Below are 15,155 nucleotides of genomic sequence, written 5' to 3'. Positions count from 1 at the left end.
GAAAGAATTCCCTCTGCGCTCACAACAAGCATGAGCCTCATTGCCTGAGAGTTATGCAACACTTGTTTCTTCTTAAAAGTGGCATGTCTGCGTTCCCTATTTTATTGGAGATTAAAGAGCCTTTGATTAGTTAACTCGCACCCATTGTGTTGAGAGGTTCTTCCGATATCCTTTTGAAAATTACGGAGCTTGATTGTGACCAACAAGTCATATGTTCACATTTCATACAAGTTGAATTTGTGCATATGTTTAGAGTACGTGCACAATTTGTGTTACCACCTTGCTCATCATGCATTTTCTAATATAATCAGATCAGCACTTGTGAGGGATGTTTAATGGCTTTAAAGTGGTGGAGTCTGGTTATACAATAACCCATATAAAAACCTCTTGGTGTCAGCAGATGCCAGCAAGAAGCCCTTAGAGGGTCTCGTGTGCGAGGCTTTGTCAGTGAGAGCGGGTGTAGGTGGGTGGGGGCACCGGAGGGCTGAGTGTTAATCTCAGTGGTTCCCTATTCAGAGCCAGGTAGGCTGCAGCCTAATCCTGAGAAAGGGGCCGCTTCCATCACGGAACAACGAACACACGGGCCGCTGGGGAGCTGCCACTTTACCGCCGTCAAAGGGTGGACGGACTACAACAAGCCGGGTTACATAAGCAGAGCTGCAGCACCAGCATGTGTGCACTGCATTGGCTGCATTAGCATGTGCGCACACAAACAAACACACACACACACACACACACACACACATATTCACATTTCCACAATCGGCTCATTTCCCCGGTAACAGTGAAGATCACTATGACATGAATGCAGCTGGAGTGTACTCATGCGCCACAAATTCACCTGGTGGCAAACACAATATGATTGAGAATGTTTTTTTAAACTTTTAATTAAAATGACATTTTTTTAAATGATTATTGCCAAGTTCTCTTGTGTGAGATCATTATTATGCGGTTATCAACGGCATTGGCTAAGCTGGCTGGAGCAAACTGCGTTATATGTCCTCACCGCAGACTTCATCCGTCGCAAATCATCTGGAAGCATCAGCTTAACCAATGGGCATGCAAGCAGAGAGGACAAAAAGCATCTTGAACTTCAAAATATTTTGCATGTCCGGCACCAAATGGAAAAAAAAGGATGAGACAATTTTTTCGTGTCTGTGCATCGCATATGGCGAGAAAGCCATGAGTAGATTAGCTTAGCTTAGTTTAAAGACTAGAAGCGGGGGGTAAACGGCTAGCTCAGCTCGGCTACTAATTTGCGCAGAAATGAAGAAACATCATCCGCCAAGAATGGCTGTGTTGGCGTTTACCTGGTCTTCACATTTTTCTATATTTTGCTCCAGCAGCTTTTTCTAATGTTGACAATTAACCTTCAGGCTGCAATGAATACCGTGAAAAATTGAAGTAATCATGGAGACGGTAATCGATCACTGGCATGGCAGCCTCCCAATCTAAACTGAAACAGACATGTGCTCACACATCTACAACATTATTGCACAATGAGAAAAACATTGGAAACAAAAAGCATAATCAGCGACACTTTCCTATTCATGGAGGAGAAGCATCTTGGGTCAATTGTGCCTTTTATGCATCTTTTACCCTCCAATTCAGGAGGCCTGGCCTCCAGTTTTCTTTCCTCTGTCACATTTGGGACAAATCATCCAAAAAAAGGGAACTTTTGTGGCGCAGGAAATTGAAAATGGAAAAAATATCAAATGAGATGGCTTCTCCAAAGTCTCCAAACAGGTACATAATGGAGGACGGCTCCTGTGTTCCATCCAAACGCCTTCTTATTAAAGGAGAGGAGCAAGAGGCGCAGGACATGGCGGCCGAGGGGCTGTTGTCTAACAGCTCCAAGCCCGCCGCAACAATTCAACCCTGCTGCTGTTGCTTGTGGCTCTCCCTGTGGACTGTGATGGATGGCCGGTGGCATCTGAGCGGGCCGTCTTTCACCTCCACGGCCCCCGCCCACGGTCATCTATCCTCCGTGGGTGTCTGCGCCGCGTGAGGCCAAGCCCGACAGGCCGGGTGGCCCCGACGGATGACGGCCGCTGGCCCGGCAGGAAGAGCACATCAGTCAGTTGAGGCGAGGGCCGTCTCCTTCCATCCCTCCACCTTCCTCTTCCTTCAAGAACGCATCTCACTTTTACTCCCAGGTTAATGCACGGAAGAGAAGAGAGAGAAGGCAGGAGGAAATACGAGAGGTGGTGGATGAGGGAGGAAGGGAGGAGGGAACGTGCATCCGACACGCACCGCTGCCCTCCTCATACAGGATAATTTATTAAAATAATAAAGCCCGGCCTCGCGCTGAAGGTTGAGCCCACAATAAAAGCTGTCAGGGATACAGAGAGAGGCTACAAAGCAGAGCACACGGGCGGCAAATAAATGACAAAGACACTCTGCCGTGTTCGTTACCACTTTATTATCCGTGCTCTTCAAAAAAGGAGCTAATTGATTTCTTTTAAAAGCAGACACCATCATATATTTCATCATTACTGTAAAAAAAAAAAAAAAGCCTCATGAATCAGCCGGCGGCAGCGGAGGCAGAGCGATCGCTCTGAGCCGCCCCGCGGGGCTCCTGATCCGACTGCACCGGGGGAACGGGTGCACCCTTCAGCCAAACGGACATCTTAAATCCGACACAGCTTGAAAGAGGTCCATCTGCTGTAAAGGTGTCCCCTCCCTGAACGCTCTTCATTCATCACCTGACAAATCCCGTTCTACGAGTATGCTAAATTGGATAATGAATCTCTGGGCCCAGGAGACGCAGTAGATGAATCATTTGTTGGTTGAATTACGAGTCGGGGATCCGTTGCATCATTCGAGGTGTGAGGCGTCGGGGCGGCTAAATGGACGCAACCTTTCCGGAGCCCATAGGAGCAACGTGGACGGATTAGCAACCAACGAAGACGTAATTAACCGTGCGAGGAGGGACTCATTAACTGGAGTCACACCGGCTCGGTTTGAGTCAAATATGGGGCCACAGTGTTGATGCAGTCTTCTCTCTGGCTAAAAAAATCTTGTTCAAAACATGAATGAATGGAGCTATGTGATGCCTAAAATTCTAATTCTACGACAATATAATCCATATAAATGTAGTGAAAAAGATTATATGAGGAGCGGGCCGGCAGGTGCAGCTGCAGGTAATGTGATTATATTGCGACTGACAGAAATACCCCGACACTTGTCGGCAGCATACAGCGTGCAGATGTGCAACACGGCAGTTTACGTCTGCAAGCGGTCCTTCGTGTCTCCATCACAGCAGTGCGTGAACATGCGTGTGCTTTGAAAGACGGCGTGCGTCAATCACAGACGTGGCAGATTGTGCCCGTCTCAAATAGAAGACTGAACATACCGGAGGCCTCGCCTGCAAACTGTCTGCAAAGAGGGAACCCCTGCACAGCAGCAGTATGATCAACCTCTCCTTATTCTTAATTCAATAACGTCCAGAGTCTGTACAAAATGACAAAGGGCCTGAGAGGAAAAGGAAGAAAAGAGATTCTAGATGGCGCGAAAGCAAAAACACACCTTTTCGAAATAACCCACTGGAGCTGAACCCAATTGAACCTTCCAATGACCCAGCGGCTGTTTTAAACGCATGTGCTCCAGCACAGCTTCAGCTCCAGTAATAAATTGTGCAGCTGGAGTGGAAAAAGTCAAATAAGGAGGCATTCAAACCCGATGTGAAGCAGCTTCTGCTACCGGGCTTCCTTGTGTCAGCTTCCCAGCGCGCTGCCATCCAGAGAATGTCCGGAGCGGTGACCCGCGTGGAAAAGACCGCACACTGCATGTGGACGGCTAAATCCTGTCCTCCAGCTATTCTTCCTCTTGGATAAACCGCCGCATAGCAAACGAGAACCCTGGAGCGTGTACAATGCAGAGTCCTCCAAATACTAATGAGAGCTCGAGGAGGGGGAGGGAGACGGGGGAGGTGGAGGGCGGGGGGGGTCAAGGTGGATGTGGATGAGTCACACTCGTGGCCCTTTTTGATGCTCAACCATTTTGGCCCAGAAGTTTAGTCTAAAAATCCACTGATTAGGTAAAAACTACAAGGACAGAGGATGCTACCGAGTGAAAGACGAAAGCACTCAGAGGGCCGGCATTTCCCTGCTCTGATTGCTCTCTCAGTAATGCCATGAATAAAATATGTAAAAGAAGAAACTTGGAATAATAACCTACTCCAATGTTTTTTTTTGATGAAATATTAAATGGAGTTCTTTTATATCTTCTCAAAATCTGCCGTCTCCACGTCGTCGGAAATGTTACATTTTGCCTTCCAACGGAACCACATCCTGATTGAAATCAGAGAGATATCGTGAAACACAATTACGTTCTCTGCATCAGTAACAAGCACATAGGAAGCCAAATTACTCATTTGGTACTGAAGGTCTTAAAAATGTATGCATTTAATTCACGCAAGAGTTAACGAAACGATGTGGTCATTTCCATTCATTTATTTTAGAACCATAAAAACATGATATTTCGTTATATGAATTAACCTACATTGTGAACAATTTGATTTGGGTTAGAAGGGCAAACCTTCACAAAGCCAGTTAAGGTCACAAAGGCTCCACATTGCTCCAACAGCAGGTGATCTCTGCTGACACGCACTTTAACAGTAATGCAAATATCACCCAAAGCTGTGTGATGGTTTATCTGCTCCTGGTTTCTCCTGTTTTTAGCACATGTACATTTTATACAGTATACAGGCAAAGAGTAAGCCGATTTGAATAGTAGGAGTCCATAAATTCACAAGCAAAAATGGAAACAAATATTTACAGTTCGGAGAAGTGGCAGATCTTATTTCCGCTCTGCAGAAGAATGAAGCAATAAACGAAGGGCCGGCGCTGCAGTCGACGGCGGAAAACTGCTTACTCTTCATTTAGCTACGTGTAATCAATCCCAGCCAGAGGATGGCTGGAGCCCTTTTCCAAACTAAGTGGGGAAACAGTGGGATTACTACCTCTGTGGCATTTATAGATTGAGCAGCAGGAGAAGTGGGCCACCGAGAGACTCCCGGTCAACGTAATTACACCACCAGGCCAATAAGTCCCAGCCGCAGGGCTTTTACAGCAGCAGCACGGAGCCGCTTTCCTCACGCTGCCTTCTTGCTATACGGAAGAAACTTTTTTTCTCTTCCCAGTCTTGATTAAAAAATAAATTAAAAGAAAAAAAAAGAAAAAAAAGAAAAGCACCGCAGCCTTGTCAGGAACAAATGTGCGTGGCCTTGGCCACATTGGCCTGTGGAGGGAAATCTGCATTTAGTCCCTTTGAAACGTAAAGCGCCCTTGAAGTCCATCAAATGTTCCCTCCCGCTCTCCCTCGCCGTCTTGAAAACGTGAAGGACGTGTGGAGCGGCTTTAAAGAGCAGACTTGATTACAGGACCACAGCGCGTGCGTCGCCTCTGGGGACCAAACAGCGTTAAGATAAATATCTAAAAGGACATTCGTGACCGAGACAACGTCGCATCGATCTTCAGGACATTGAGATGGGCTCCTCATGTTCCAGGTGGGTGCGTGTCTTCCTCGCCGTATTGTTAATATGTGGGAGCTGCAACTCGGTCTCTGCTTTGACGTCGAGTTACAAATGAAACGCGACCCGCGTGAACCAATCAGCACGACTCATTGGGGAGTCAGAATCTGGTCAGGTAAGGAATAAGACAATAACAACAACGGAGTTATCGTTTTATCTCATTTTGTGATAAAAAAAATGAAAGGAAAGTTCCGGACATTAATTCAGGGAAGCAGCCAGTCTGCTCTGAATTAGAACGCGCTGGGAGCTCAGGCAATAATAAGAGTTAAAAAGGTCCAAAACCCTGGATTAACAGAGGTGACATTCTCCGCCTGTAAGGAGTTTGTGTCAACACGGCGCCACTGCTGCAAGGGGACGACCCACGCATGCTATTAACCTTTGTTCAAATGGATGCTTGAGCCCTCCAGAGTTGCAGGGGCGCACGTGTGTGTGTGTATGTGTGTGTGCCTTGCACACCTCTCTCATTACAGTGCAGCAATCACACGAGCCGATAATGATGACTGGCATCCGTGAGCGTTCAAACCAAGGACGGCACCCGCGTGCCGGCTGCCTCGGGCGAGCCGAGCCCTGGAGGCGTGCTGATGTCGGGGCCCCTCATCGACGCGCGGCGGAGACGGCGGCGCCCCCTGAGCACCACCGGAGGTCATCTGCATTGATGCGCGTTACTAATGTGACTTCTTCTCGGGAGTCTTTGGTCGTTCTGATGATTATACTCTTCTTATGACGGCTCTTACGCTGTCATTTGACGGCCTCCGGTACACACGACGTCTACGGCCGTCGGTGATCCTCCGGACTCTCACTTCTCTCTTCTCCCCCTTAAAAAGGGTATTTATGGAGACTCTTTGCTTTGTCTGAGTCGAGGGTCCAGGGTGAAAAGGATTGTTTGTTGTGCAGATCGTTAAGCCCTCTGAGGCAAATTTGTGATATTGGACTGAACAAATGAAACAGAAAAACATCAAGTGTTGTGTGGTGCTGTGTTTATTCCTTCTATTGTTCGGCGTATTTGCATGAGAGTGAACAGCTGGGTTCTGGGATCGAGACCTCATTTGAATATTTAAGAGAGTTGCTGGGTAAGCCGATACCCTTAGAGGAGACAACAGTGAGGCGCGTTACTACTTTGATATGATTGCAACAGCCCAACAGCCCCTCTGGTCACATCTCGATCTATGAGCCCTGCCACAATGGCGTTGAGCGGGACACGGGGAGCAGAGACCTTGAAAAAGACATGGCGACGATAGAGGGAAGAGGACAGAAGGGAACGGCTGTGTGGGAGGAAGCAGAAGTAAAGAGCGGTTACAGAGAAGAGTCGGCGTCGGATGTGTGCGGAGGCTAAGCTGCCTTCTGGCGCCGCCGAGGAGAGGAGGCCCGGCCTTATCTCAGCGCGCACAAGCCGCTCCGCTGGCAGAGGCTCCGCGGCGCGCCACCAACAGGGCTCCCCCCTCTCGTTTCCACCCGGTCATTCATTCATTCAAATGTTCACTCCATCCACCCATCCCTCATTCATGCACTTCGGGAGGCACTTTTTTAAGATCGAGCAGCAGCAGAGAGTATGAGAGTCTTCTGGTTTGAATGCTAAGCTTATGTTGAATAGGAGAAAGGCTTTTGGAAGTCTATATTTAACATCCACAAACCCCCTTCTAAAGTTCTACAGGGAGCCGTGGATGACTTAAGAAGCCTTTCTAAATTCAATTCTTCCAACCACATGTCCTTAAAGCAGCGAGAAAACGGACATTCAAACCAATCATTGCTGACAACCGGGTTCCCCCCCGCTGGCACAACATCCAATAACCGATAAGAGGACGACCAAGGTGTTGATCAACATTGTGAAAACATGAGGATGGCGGCGCATGCTTTTATGCAGTCTATCAAATGAAACAAAGCAGGATTAGCAATCTTTGGCCCGTTGGAGAAGTTCAAATTCGGAACAAATATAGGTAAATATAAGCTTACGAATGATCTAAAATAGGGAAATTCATTTGGAATACTTTCTGACGCCATTGAACGACATTTGCAGGTCTTTTGTCGTTGGAGGTCTCACTGTATCGCTGGGTTCAGCCGGGAGATGAATAAAGGACTCACGGCCCAAGCAAATCAGGAGTAGATGTCGACGCGGTGACATGAAGGGAATCCACTGTGCCGATATTGACCGCCACGTGATCAAATCATCCAGGGAAAACCGTGCCACCAAGGTCAAAAGCATAGACTTTTGTTTCCTTTGAAGACTTGTACGTTGATCCATTTCCATAGAGAACCCCCCCCCCCCCCCCCTCCCCCACCTGTGCAACAGTGAAGGGTTTGTAATGGACATTTGCCACCTGAGACTATTGCATCAAATACAAGGAGAGCAGCGGTGTAGCGCCGGCTGTAACTGTCATCCACGGTGATTAGCGCCTCATCCCGCTGCCACCATGCAGCTGCTGCTGGGAGACACCGTTTTCCAAAGGACAGGCTCTGCAACGTCGGATCCAGCGCGGGAGGGTGGTCAACTTAACATGCCACCTCGCACCATTTGCCATTGGATGGCCACGGATGTAGCTCCGCCCTCTGAGCCATAAAGCTGCACATCAGGGAGAGAGTTAGCACATTGCTCCACCCATTACGGGTTCCTCCTTTCTTCGACCCTGCAGTGTCCAATGAATGGCGAACATGGGAATACTCATCCACGCGGCGGCAGCGGCAGGCTCCGCCGCTTTAGGGGCGTCAGGAAACGCCCACACGTGTTGTTCTGTCTTGTTTATTTGCATTTCCTCTGCCAGCTGCTGTGGACAGGATGCTGCGTCAGCAGAGTCAGGCCTCCGTTGGTGGCAATTCATTCCAGTAAACACAATAACAGTATAGATCTAGAATATCAGTGCCCTCCCCCCGTGAAAAGTAAAGGGGAGGAAATACAGGGGTTTTACAGTGTTAATTGTAGAATTAGTGGAGCTTTGTTGGTGGCAACTCTTCAATACAGCGGTTGTATTTATACTGAAGAGAGGACAAGTAGGCAGCCCAAATAACGGAGGGATTTTAGTGTGTTTGTGCACAAATTAACAGATATGTTGCATTGAAACAACACAGTGGGACCGCGGACCGGACAACGGCACGATGTGATGAAATTCTTCCCAAGGCTCTGCCAATCCATTGCTGTTTTTATGGACAAGGGCGGACTACCCTTCTGCCTGTGACCCCCCCCCCCCCCCCACCCGCACACCCTTATTGCAGATGGGTCCGACACACCTGACATCAGAGGATAACAGGCCAGAGGGTGTTAGAATGGAGAGAGTGGCAGAAAGGGTGGAGAGAGAGAGAGAGAGAGAGAGAAAGGAAGGAATGAGCGTAGGGGGGATCTGAGGACAAAATGGCAGAAGGAGCAGAAAAACAGGTGGGGGGCGGGGGAGGGAGGGAGGGAGGGAGGGATGCGAGGAGGCGAGAAGTGCACCAGCGCTCTTATTAAAAGCCATTATCAGCAGCGACACGCTGTGAAGTCTCTCCGTTTGCACCCGTAGAAAGACCTCTGCAGGAAGGACGCGGCCACATCTCCCGACCTGAAAGTGCTCGCCTAACGGTCACACGCCGTTTCCGTAGGTAACCGCGCGCCAACACATACACAACAGGCGTGTGAGCGCGCACGACAGCTGTAGTGCAGCACGCCGAGAACATAACGTGACAAAATAGTTCTCAAGCTCGTCGTAGGCACGAGCGCCCAGAGTTCTACTTAATGAGTCCATGGCGGCGCGGACGTTTCGGTTCGTCTCACGTCGGGCCTTTTCATCGGTGCGGTGAGCTACCGGAGCTGTGTGCGGATGATGAAAAGGTCAGACCTTCCAGGCTGTGAGACGTGACGCGCTGGGAGTCGGGGGAGAGCCGGTTTCACGCCTTCTCATGGCGCGACGCCTTTTCTTCCCCCGTCACTTTCTTAAAACTTCCATCTCACCTTTCCGCTCGGCAGCGCTCTCGCTCCGACGCCACTCCTCCTCGTCACGGGACGCCTCAACGATGACATTCAAATCCGACAGACCTAAGGAGGGCACACCATCAACACAGCGACGTGTGCTTCTCCTCCGAGGCGGGCGGGTGGGTGGTTGAGTTTTAGAGGGGGGGGGGGGGGTTCACATCGGTTCAGGTTATTAAAATGTCGGCGATGAAGACGAGCGTGCCTGCCTCTAATGACGGGTCTGTCTGCAGTGTGGCAGGCGGCGCAGCAAGTCTCCTGCCACATTATTACTCTCCCATTAGCAGAAATTAGCAAGATGAGCTCGGCAGGAGCAGCCCGGTCCGGGTCGGACTGTATCAAAAAAGCCACAGGGCTCAGCTTCCTCGATTTTATCACGATGGGAACTAGAGACGGGACGTGAGTCACCAATCAACGTCTCATTGAGCGACGCGGCAGCCTAAATGACTGACGGCTGCAGTGTCTCTGTAGCCACGTGGGGGGGGGGGGGACTCGGGCCTTGATGCAACCGGGTGCTTTTATCTAGGCCAACGCTGTCCGGAGCCAATGATTAACTGCCGCGACTCGCGCTTTGGAGGCTTGTACAATTTGCTACTTTGTAGTTAAAAGCCGTAAAAAGCAGAGTGAGTCACAGCGGCGTTTCATTTAATGGCTCAACGGCTGTGACTTCCAACCCCGGTGCTTTTAAAGCGAGCCGACCAGCTGGGTAATGGAGGATAAGAGCGGTGCTCAAAAGCCACCCCCCCCCACCCCTCTCCCATCGACTATCTCCGGTTGCACCGGCGACCCGGAGATTGATCCGTTGTCCCGTCGATGCCTGGCCTGTGGAGCGGAGTCGATACACGACGACTCTCTAGCAAAGCTCGCCAGAGGAGGCCTTTGTCCCACTCTCCGTGAGGCAAGCGGCAACCCGCGACCCGACGGGACACGATCCTCCCACAGCCAGGTACTGCTGCAGTGTTTCGCCCCTGCGCCCATTTACATAACTGATCGCAGGCACGAGGAAATTCAAATTTGGCAGAAGCTTCATTTAGAGGGCCGTCGGATGGAGAGTGAGGTGAGGGATTAGGGTGAACTGCATACGCATGGCAACGTTGCCCTTTCACTTCTTCACTTAAAGGTGAAAGGAAGGTGAAGTGGGCTGGAGTCCTGCTATTTTCTGCTTTCTTTTATTTTCAGCTTGTATTGAATACAAAGTCAAACTGTGGAGAAGTTCACTGTTCAATCTGGTAGGTTTTGGCCTTTTGAGTCGGTTCATTTAGGCTGGTATGAATAAAACTCCGGCGAGGACCACAGATCCACATATAGACCCCCCCAAAAGGCCCGTTTAGGTTGCTTTCCAATGGGACTCGTTGGCGTAAGAGCACAAGCAGGAACTGAATGGATGTAATTCCAGAGTTAATTCAAAAGTTAATCCCCCATTAAATCATGTGTAAATTGGAACCAATCAACCATCTGTATAAGATGGGATAATTATGCAAGATAATTTGGTAACCGTGGTAACGTATGCACGTTGTGCTTGATTAATCAAAAGGTAATTGTAACCCAAACGGAAGAGTTTTGTTTAGAGTCCCACTCAATGTTACTTAAATACAAACTACATGTATGAAGGGGAGCATGATCTTAGATGTGTGTACGCTAACGATGCAGGACGACTCCGGGGTAATGCATCATGTCCCAAAGCTCATATCATCTCAAACTGGTTTCTTGAACATGACGAGGAGTTCACTGTAGGCCTCCACAATCACCACGCCTCAATCCAGTAGAGCGCCTTCCGGATGTGGGGGATTCACATCATAGATGTGCAGCCGACAAATCTGCAGCAACAGCGTGACGCCGTAATGTCATTATGGACCAAAATCTTGTTGAAGGTATGCCACAAAGAATTGTGGCATACTTTGTGAAAGTACTGTAGGAACTACATTAAAAAGTCACAGCACGGAAACCAGCGGCTGAGATTTCGCTGCAAATCAAAGAGGAATCCGTCAAAATAAAAGCGTCTGGCGGATTCCCTTTCAGTGGTTCAGCACAGTCCTTGCGGACGTTCTTTTTCATGTCCGCGCTACCTCTCTCCAACCTCGACTCGAGCGGCTCGCTAACCGAATCACACCCATGACGCGAACGGAGACACATTGCTTTTCGGAATCAGTTTAGCTCAAACTCATTTCATCATCTGTGAAAAGTCAGCTCCCCAGAGTGTCCTTCCTCGCCCAGCAGCAACCTGCACTCCAAAACACAGACAGACCGACCGACAGCAGACAGACAGCAGACCGCCCGTTGAATTCAAGGCTAAATAAATGTCCATCACAGCCACAGAATCATCATTTGTGGGCAGATTAAACTGATGATGAGCATAGAGGCCTTCCTCTATGAGAATGTAGCTGAAATCCACGATTTAAAGAGGTTCAACTCGTGCAAACACTAGAATATATATATGCAAAACAATGAGCAACGCATGAGCTCATGATTTCTCAGAGGTTTTTACTGCACGGTGAGAGTTTAGAGAAAGAAGGAGCTGTAACAGAAGTTTGCTTTAATCCCTCGACCAGGTAATGTATTGTGTTTAGAAACTCAGCTGCCACCCAAACCGACGTCGCTTACCGATGGTGTAGCCTCTCTTCAGCTCGCCACATCGGGGGCTGCGGCGCTGGGAGTTGGTCGTGTTGTTTTCCTGCACAGCCAGGACGGCCGTTGTCTTGGCAACCCCTGGTGCAGCCTTGTTGAGGGGCGAGGCTGGCGCCAGAGTCGGGGAGAAACCCGCGCTGGCAATATCCACCGACTGGGACTTCTTCTTCAGTCTGCAGGTGGACAAGCAAAAGCACAACTTGTTATCGTTGTGGTTGTCAGATGGAAAAACGAATACCGTGTTCACCCTAGGTTTACTACTTTAGGGGGGCGGAGTGGTCGCGGGGGGGATGAGGGGGGTTAATGGTTAATGGTGTCACACAAACTTAGCGAAATCACTTCACGGGCAGCAACCTGGAGATCCAAGTTTGGAGCAAATGTTCAGTATTCTGTGGTGATTTGTTTTTATTCATCCCATCCCTTTTCACCTGCGCCCTCACTTCCGCCTTGGTTTGTTTACAAGGGGTCCGGGATGCTGGGGCAAAGATGGTCACCGTAAAGGTCAAATGTGAATTCTTGTGAACACCCTTAAAGCTTTGCATGATCTGACACCCTAGACCCCCCCAGGTCTACTACAGCGATACGTTGCAAGTTGAGTGAACTCAAAAATCATGGTAAACTTTGGAAGTCAATCCTTTTGGACTTAAGAGTACTTTACATTGCACTCCTAGAAATAGATGAAGCTCAACCGGAGATATTTTTATATCCTTGATATTTGTCAAAACCTGCAGCCTACCTTATATCCAGAATGCACGCAAGTTTGAGGGAATTTGGGGTGAGTCATGCTAGCAGCGGCTAACTTAATCTCGAGCCGCTAGTCTCAAGTAGAGACCAGCAGCGACCCACAGGTGTGACAGCACTTTGAAGCGGTTAATATACTATTTATTTGACATATATTCCTGTAGAACCAAGAGCTGTGAACTGAAAATTGGTGGTTACGCGGTCAGCTGATCAGGGTACTTTGGCTCCATTTCTGTAAAACAATTCAGCGCGCACCAGATGCAAACCTCCACCCCCCCGGGCACCTCCAAAAAGCAGCAAAACCCGGCGTATCACCAGTGTCTGGACTCCCAGATGTGCCTCATGTCGGCATCCCGGCCAAGTCCAAGTCCAAAAGACTATTCACAGTGGGCGACTGTGGGTGAGTGGGCAGCACGGTTGTCCTCCAATCAGAGGGTTGTGGGTTCGATCCCAGTCCTGGCTAACCCGCATGTCGATGTGTCCTTGGGCAAGACACTTAACCCAACATTGCTCCTGTAGCTGCGACTACAGCGTATGAATGTTAGTTACTGATGGGCAGGTGTCACTGTGTGTGGTTCTCCTGTCATCAGTGTATGAATGGGTGTGAATGGGTGAATGATGTCATTTTGTGTTAAAGCGCTTTGACTGGTCGGAAGACTAGAAAAGCGCTATACAAGTACAGTGCTGCCCGTTTAATAAATCATTGTTAAAATTCAAGAAGTCTCTCCTGAATGAAATACCGACATCTGCTACTAGAACGACATTAAGACAATACATGCACATTTGCTTGTGTGGGAAAAGGTTTTCAAAGCAGACAGCTTAGACAGGTCTGGCCACAAAAACTCCTGAAAGCCCATTAAAAAGATGACGACATCCTGGGTCTGCTCAGGTTATAAATTCCTTCACTTGGCTAATCTGAGCGGGCGACACTTACACATGTCCTCATTCTGGTGTATTCAGACAGAATTTATGTAACACGCTGACACTGGCACACACAAAACAAAAAAAGATTATACTTGGGCGTGCCTGTATAAACTTAATATAGGGAAAAGGCAGCTGAAGACTATTTGTAATGTAAAAAATTCCTGAAATAGCAATACAAGCTCCAATGCTCCACATACGGCACAAAAACTTTCAATCTTTCCAGCAAAAACTGCTGAAGCGAACAGAATCTTATTGGCCATTTCACCAGAGTTCCCAAGCCAGAATGGACCAAAGCAGCACACACGACAGCGTCGAACTGGCTCATGAACACGCTTAATCTCCATGGCGATGCTGTCCATCAACGTGCGACATTGAGAGGAGTTGAATACTTTTCTATAAAGGCAAACAGAATAACATAATATACATCATTTTAAATGCTCTGCACTTTGGTTTGAATGTGAATAAAGACATTTCCACATGTATGCATGGTGCATAAAGGTTTACAAAGATCTAGGAATCGAAGTGTGTGCTGCTCAAAACTCCCAAGGGTTGCTTGGTTACAGAAAATGGCAGTAATATAATACGTTTTAATAATGAATGGAAGTGTGTTACTTGAGATCTTCCTCTAAAATCTTCTTCAATCAGAAATTTCGTGGCATGTTTTTGAAGTTTTATTCTTCAGACTTACTGCCACATCAGCTTTGCAATGAAAATACAAATCGGTTTGCAGCCGTAATGAACTGAACGGCCCATCAGGCCGACGCTAACACCCACAGCTCACTGAGGACAACTGGCACCGACATGTGACTTCTCGCTTTTCCCCTGCTCACTGTCCCCAAACCCTGCTGTGGATGTTTTGTTTGTTGCCGCTGCAGCGTGTACTGTGGGGTCAGCATTTTGTTCTACTCGAGCAGAGTGGTGCCAACGTTTCCCTCACCGCCTCAGGCTCTGCACTGTGGTAACAGCGTCCCGGTCACGGCCCCGCCTGGGCCCACGAGGGCAAGCGGTCGCATTCACATGGCGAGAATGTGAAAAATGCTGCACAGGATTGCATTTTTGTCCCTTACATTTTCATTCCTGTCTATTTGTGGCCAGCTTAGTTCTTACGGATATACACCACATTTTTATGTTTCACAGAATCATAACTGTGATAACCGTGACTCAAGCTCTCAGTGACCGTGACAGCTGTGATAGTGTGCGCTTACTTCAGCTGATCAAACCCAACAACATAACCTTCTCGGAAGCTTTCCCACACATTCAAACTAATACGACCGAGCAGAAACAATTGAATTCAAAGCCGTCACACTGGGCAGTACAATTCCAAAACCCTTCCAAAAGGGTATTTGTGAGGTTTTTGTTGCTTCGTGTGCTTGTCAGAGTTGCCCTCCACTCTCTCGA

At 48.6% G+C, this 15,155-nt stretch overlaps 1 protein-coding gene across 2 annotated transcripts in view; it reads right to left on the bottom strand.

Annotated features, from left to right (window-relative positions):
* oxr1a (oxidation resistance 1a) overlaps positions 1–15,155 on the bottom strand; it is a 102,155-nt gene that overhangs the window by 45,918 nt on the left and 41,082 nt on the right. For both annotated transcript variants that reach the window (XM_078095529.1, XM_078095531.1), the window contains exon 3: positions 12,069–12,265. In XM_078095529.1, coding sequence (XP_077951655.1) covers positions 12,069–12,265 — 197 coding nt within the window. The remainder of the gene's footprint in view (positions 1–12,068; positions 12,266–15,155) is intronic.

The sequence above is a fragment of the Gasterosteus aculeatus genome, chromosome 20 (assembly GCF_964276395.1).
Source record: "Gasterosteus aculeatus chromosome 20, fGasAcu3.hap1.1, whole genome shotgun sequence".
In the NCBI taxonomy this organism is placed as follows: Eukaryota; Metazoa; Chordata; class Actinopteri; order Perciformes; family Gasterosteidae; genus Gasterosteus; species Gasterosteus aculeatus.
This window is presented reverse-complemented; position numbering and strand designations above follow the sequence as displayed.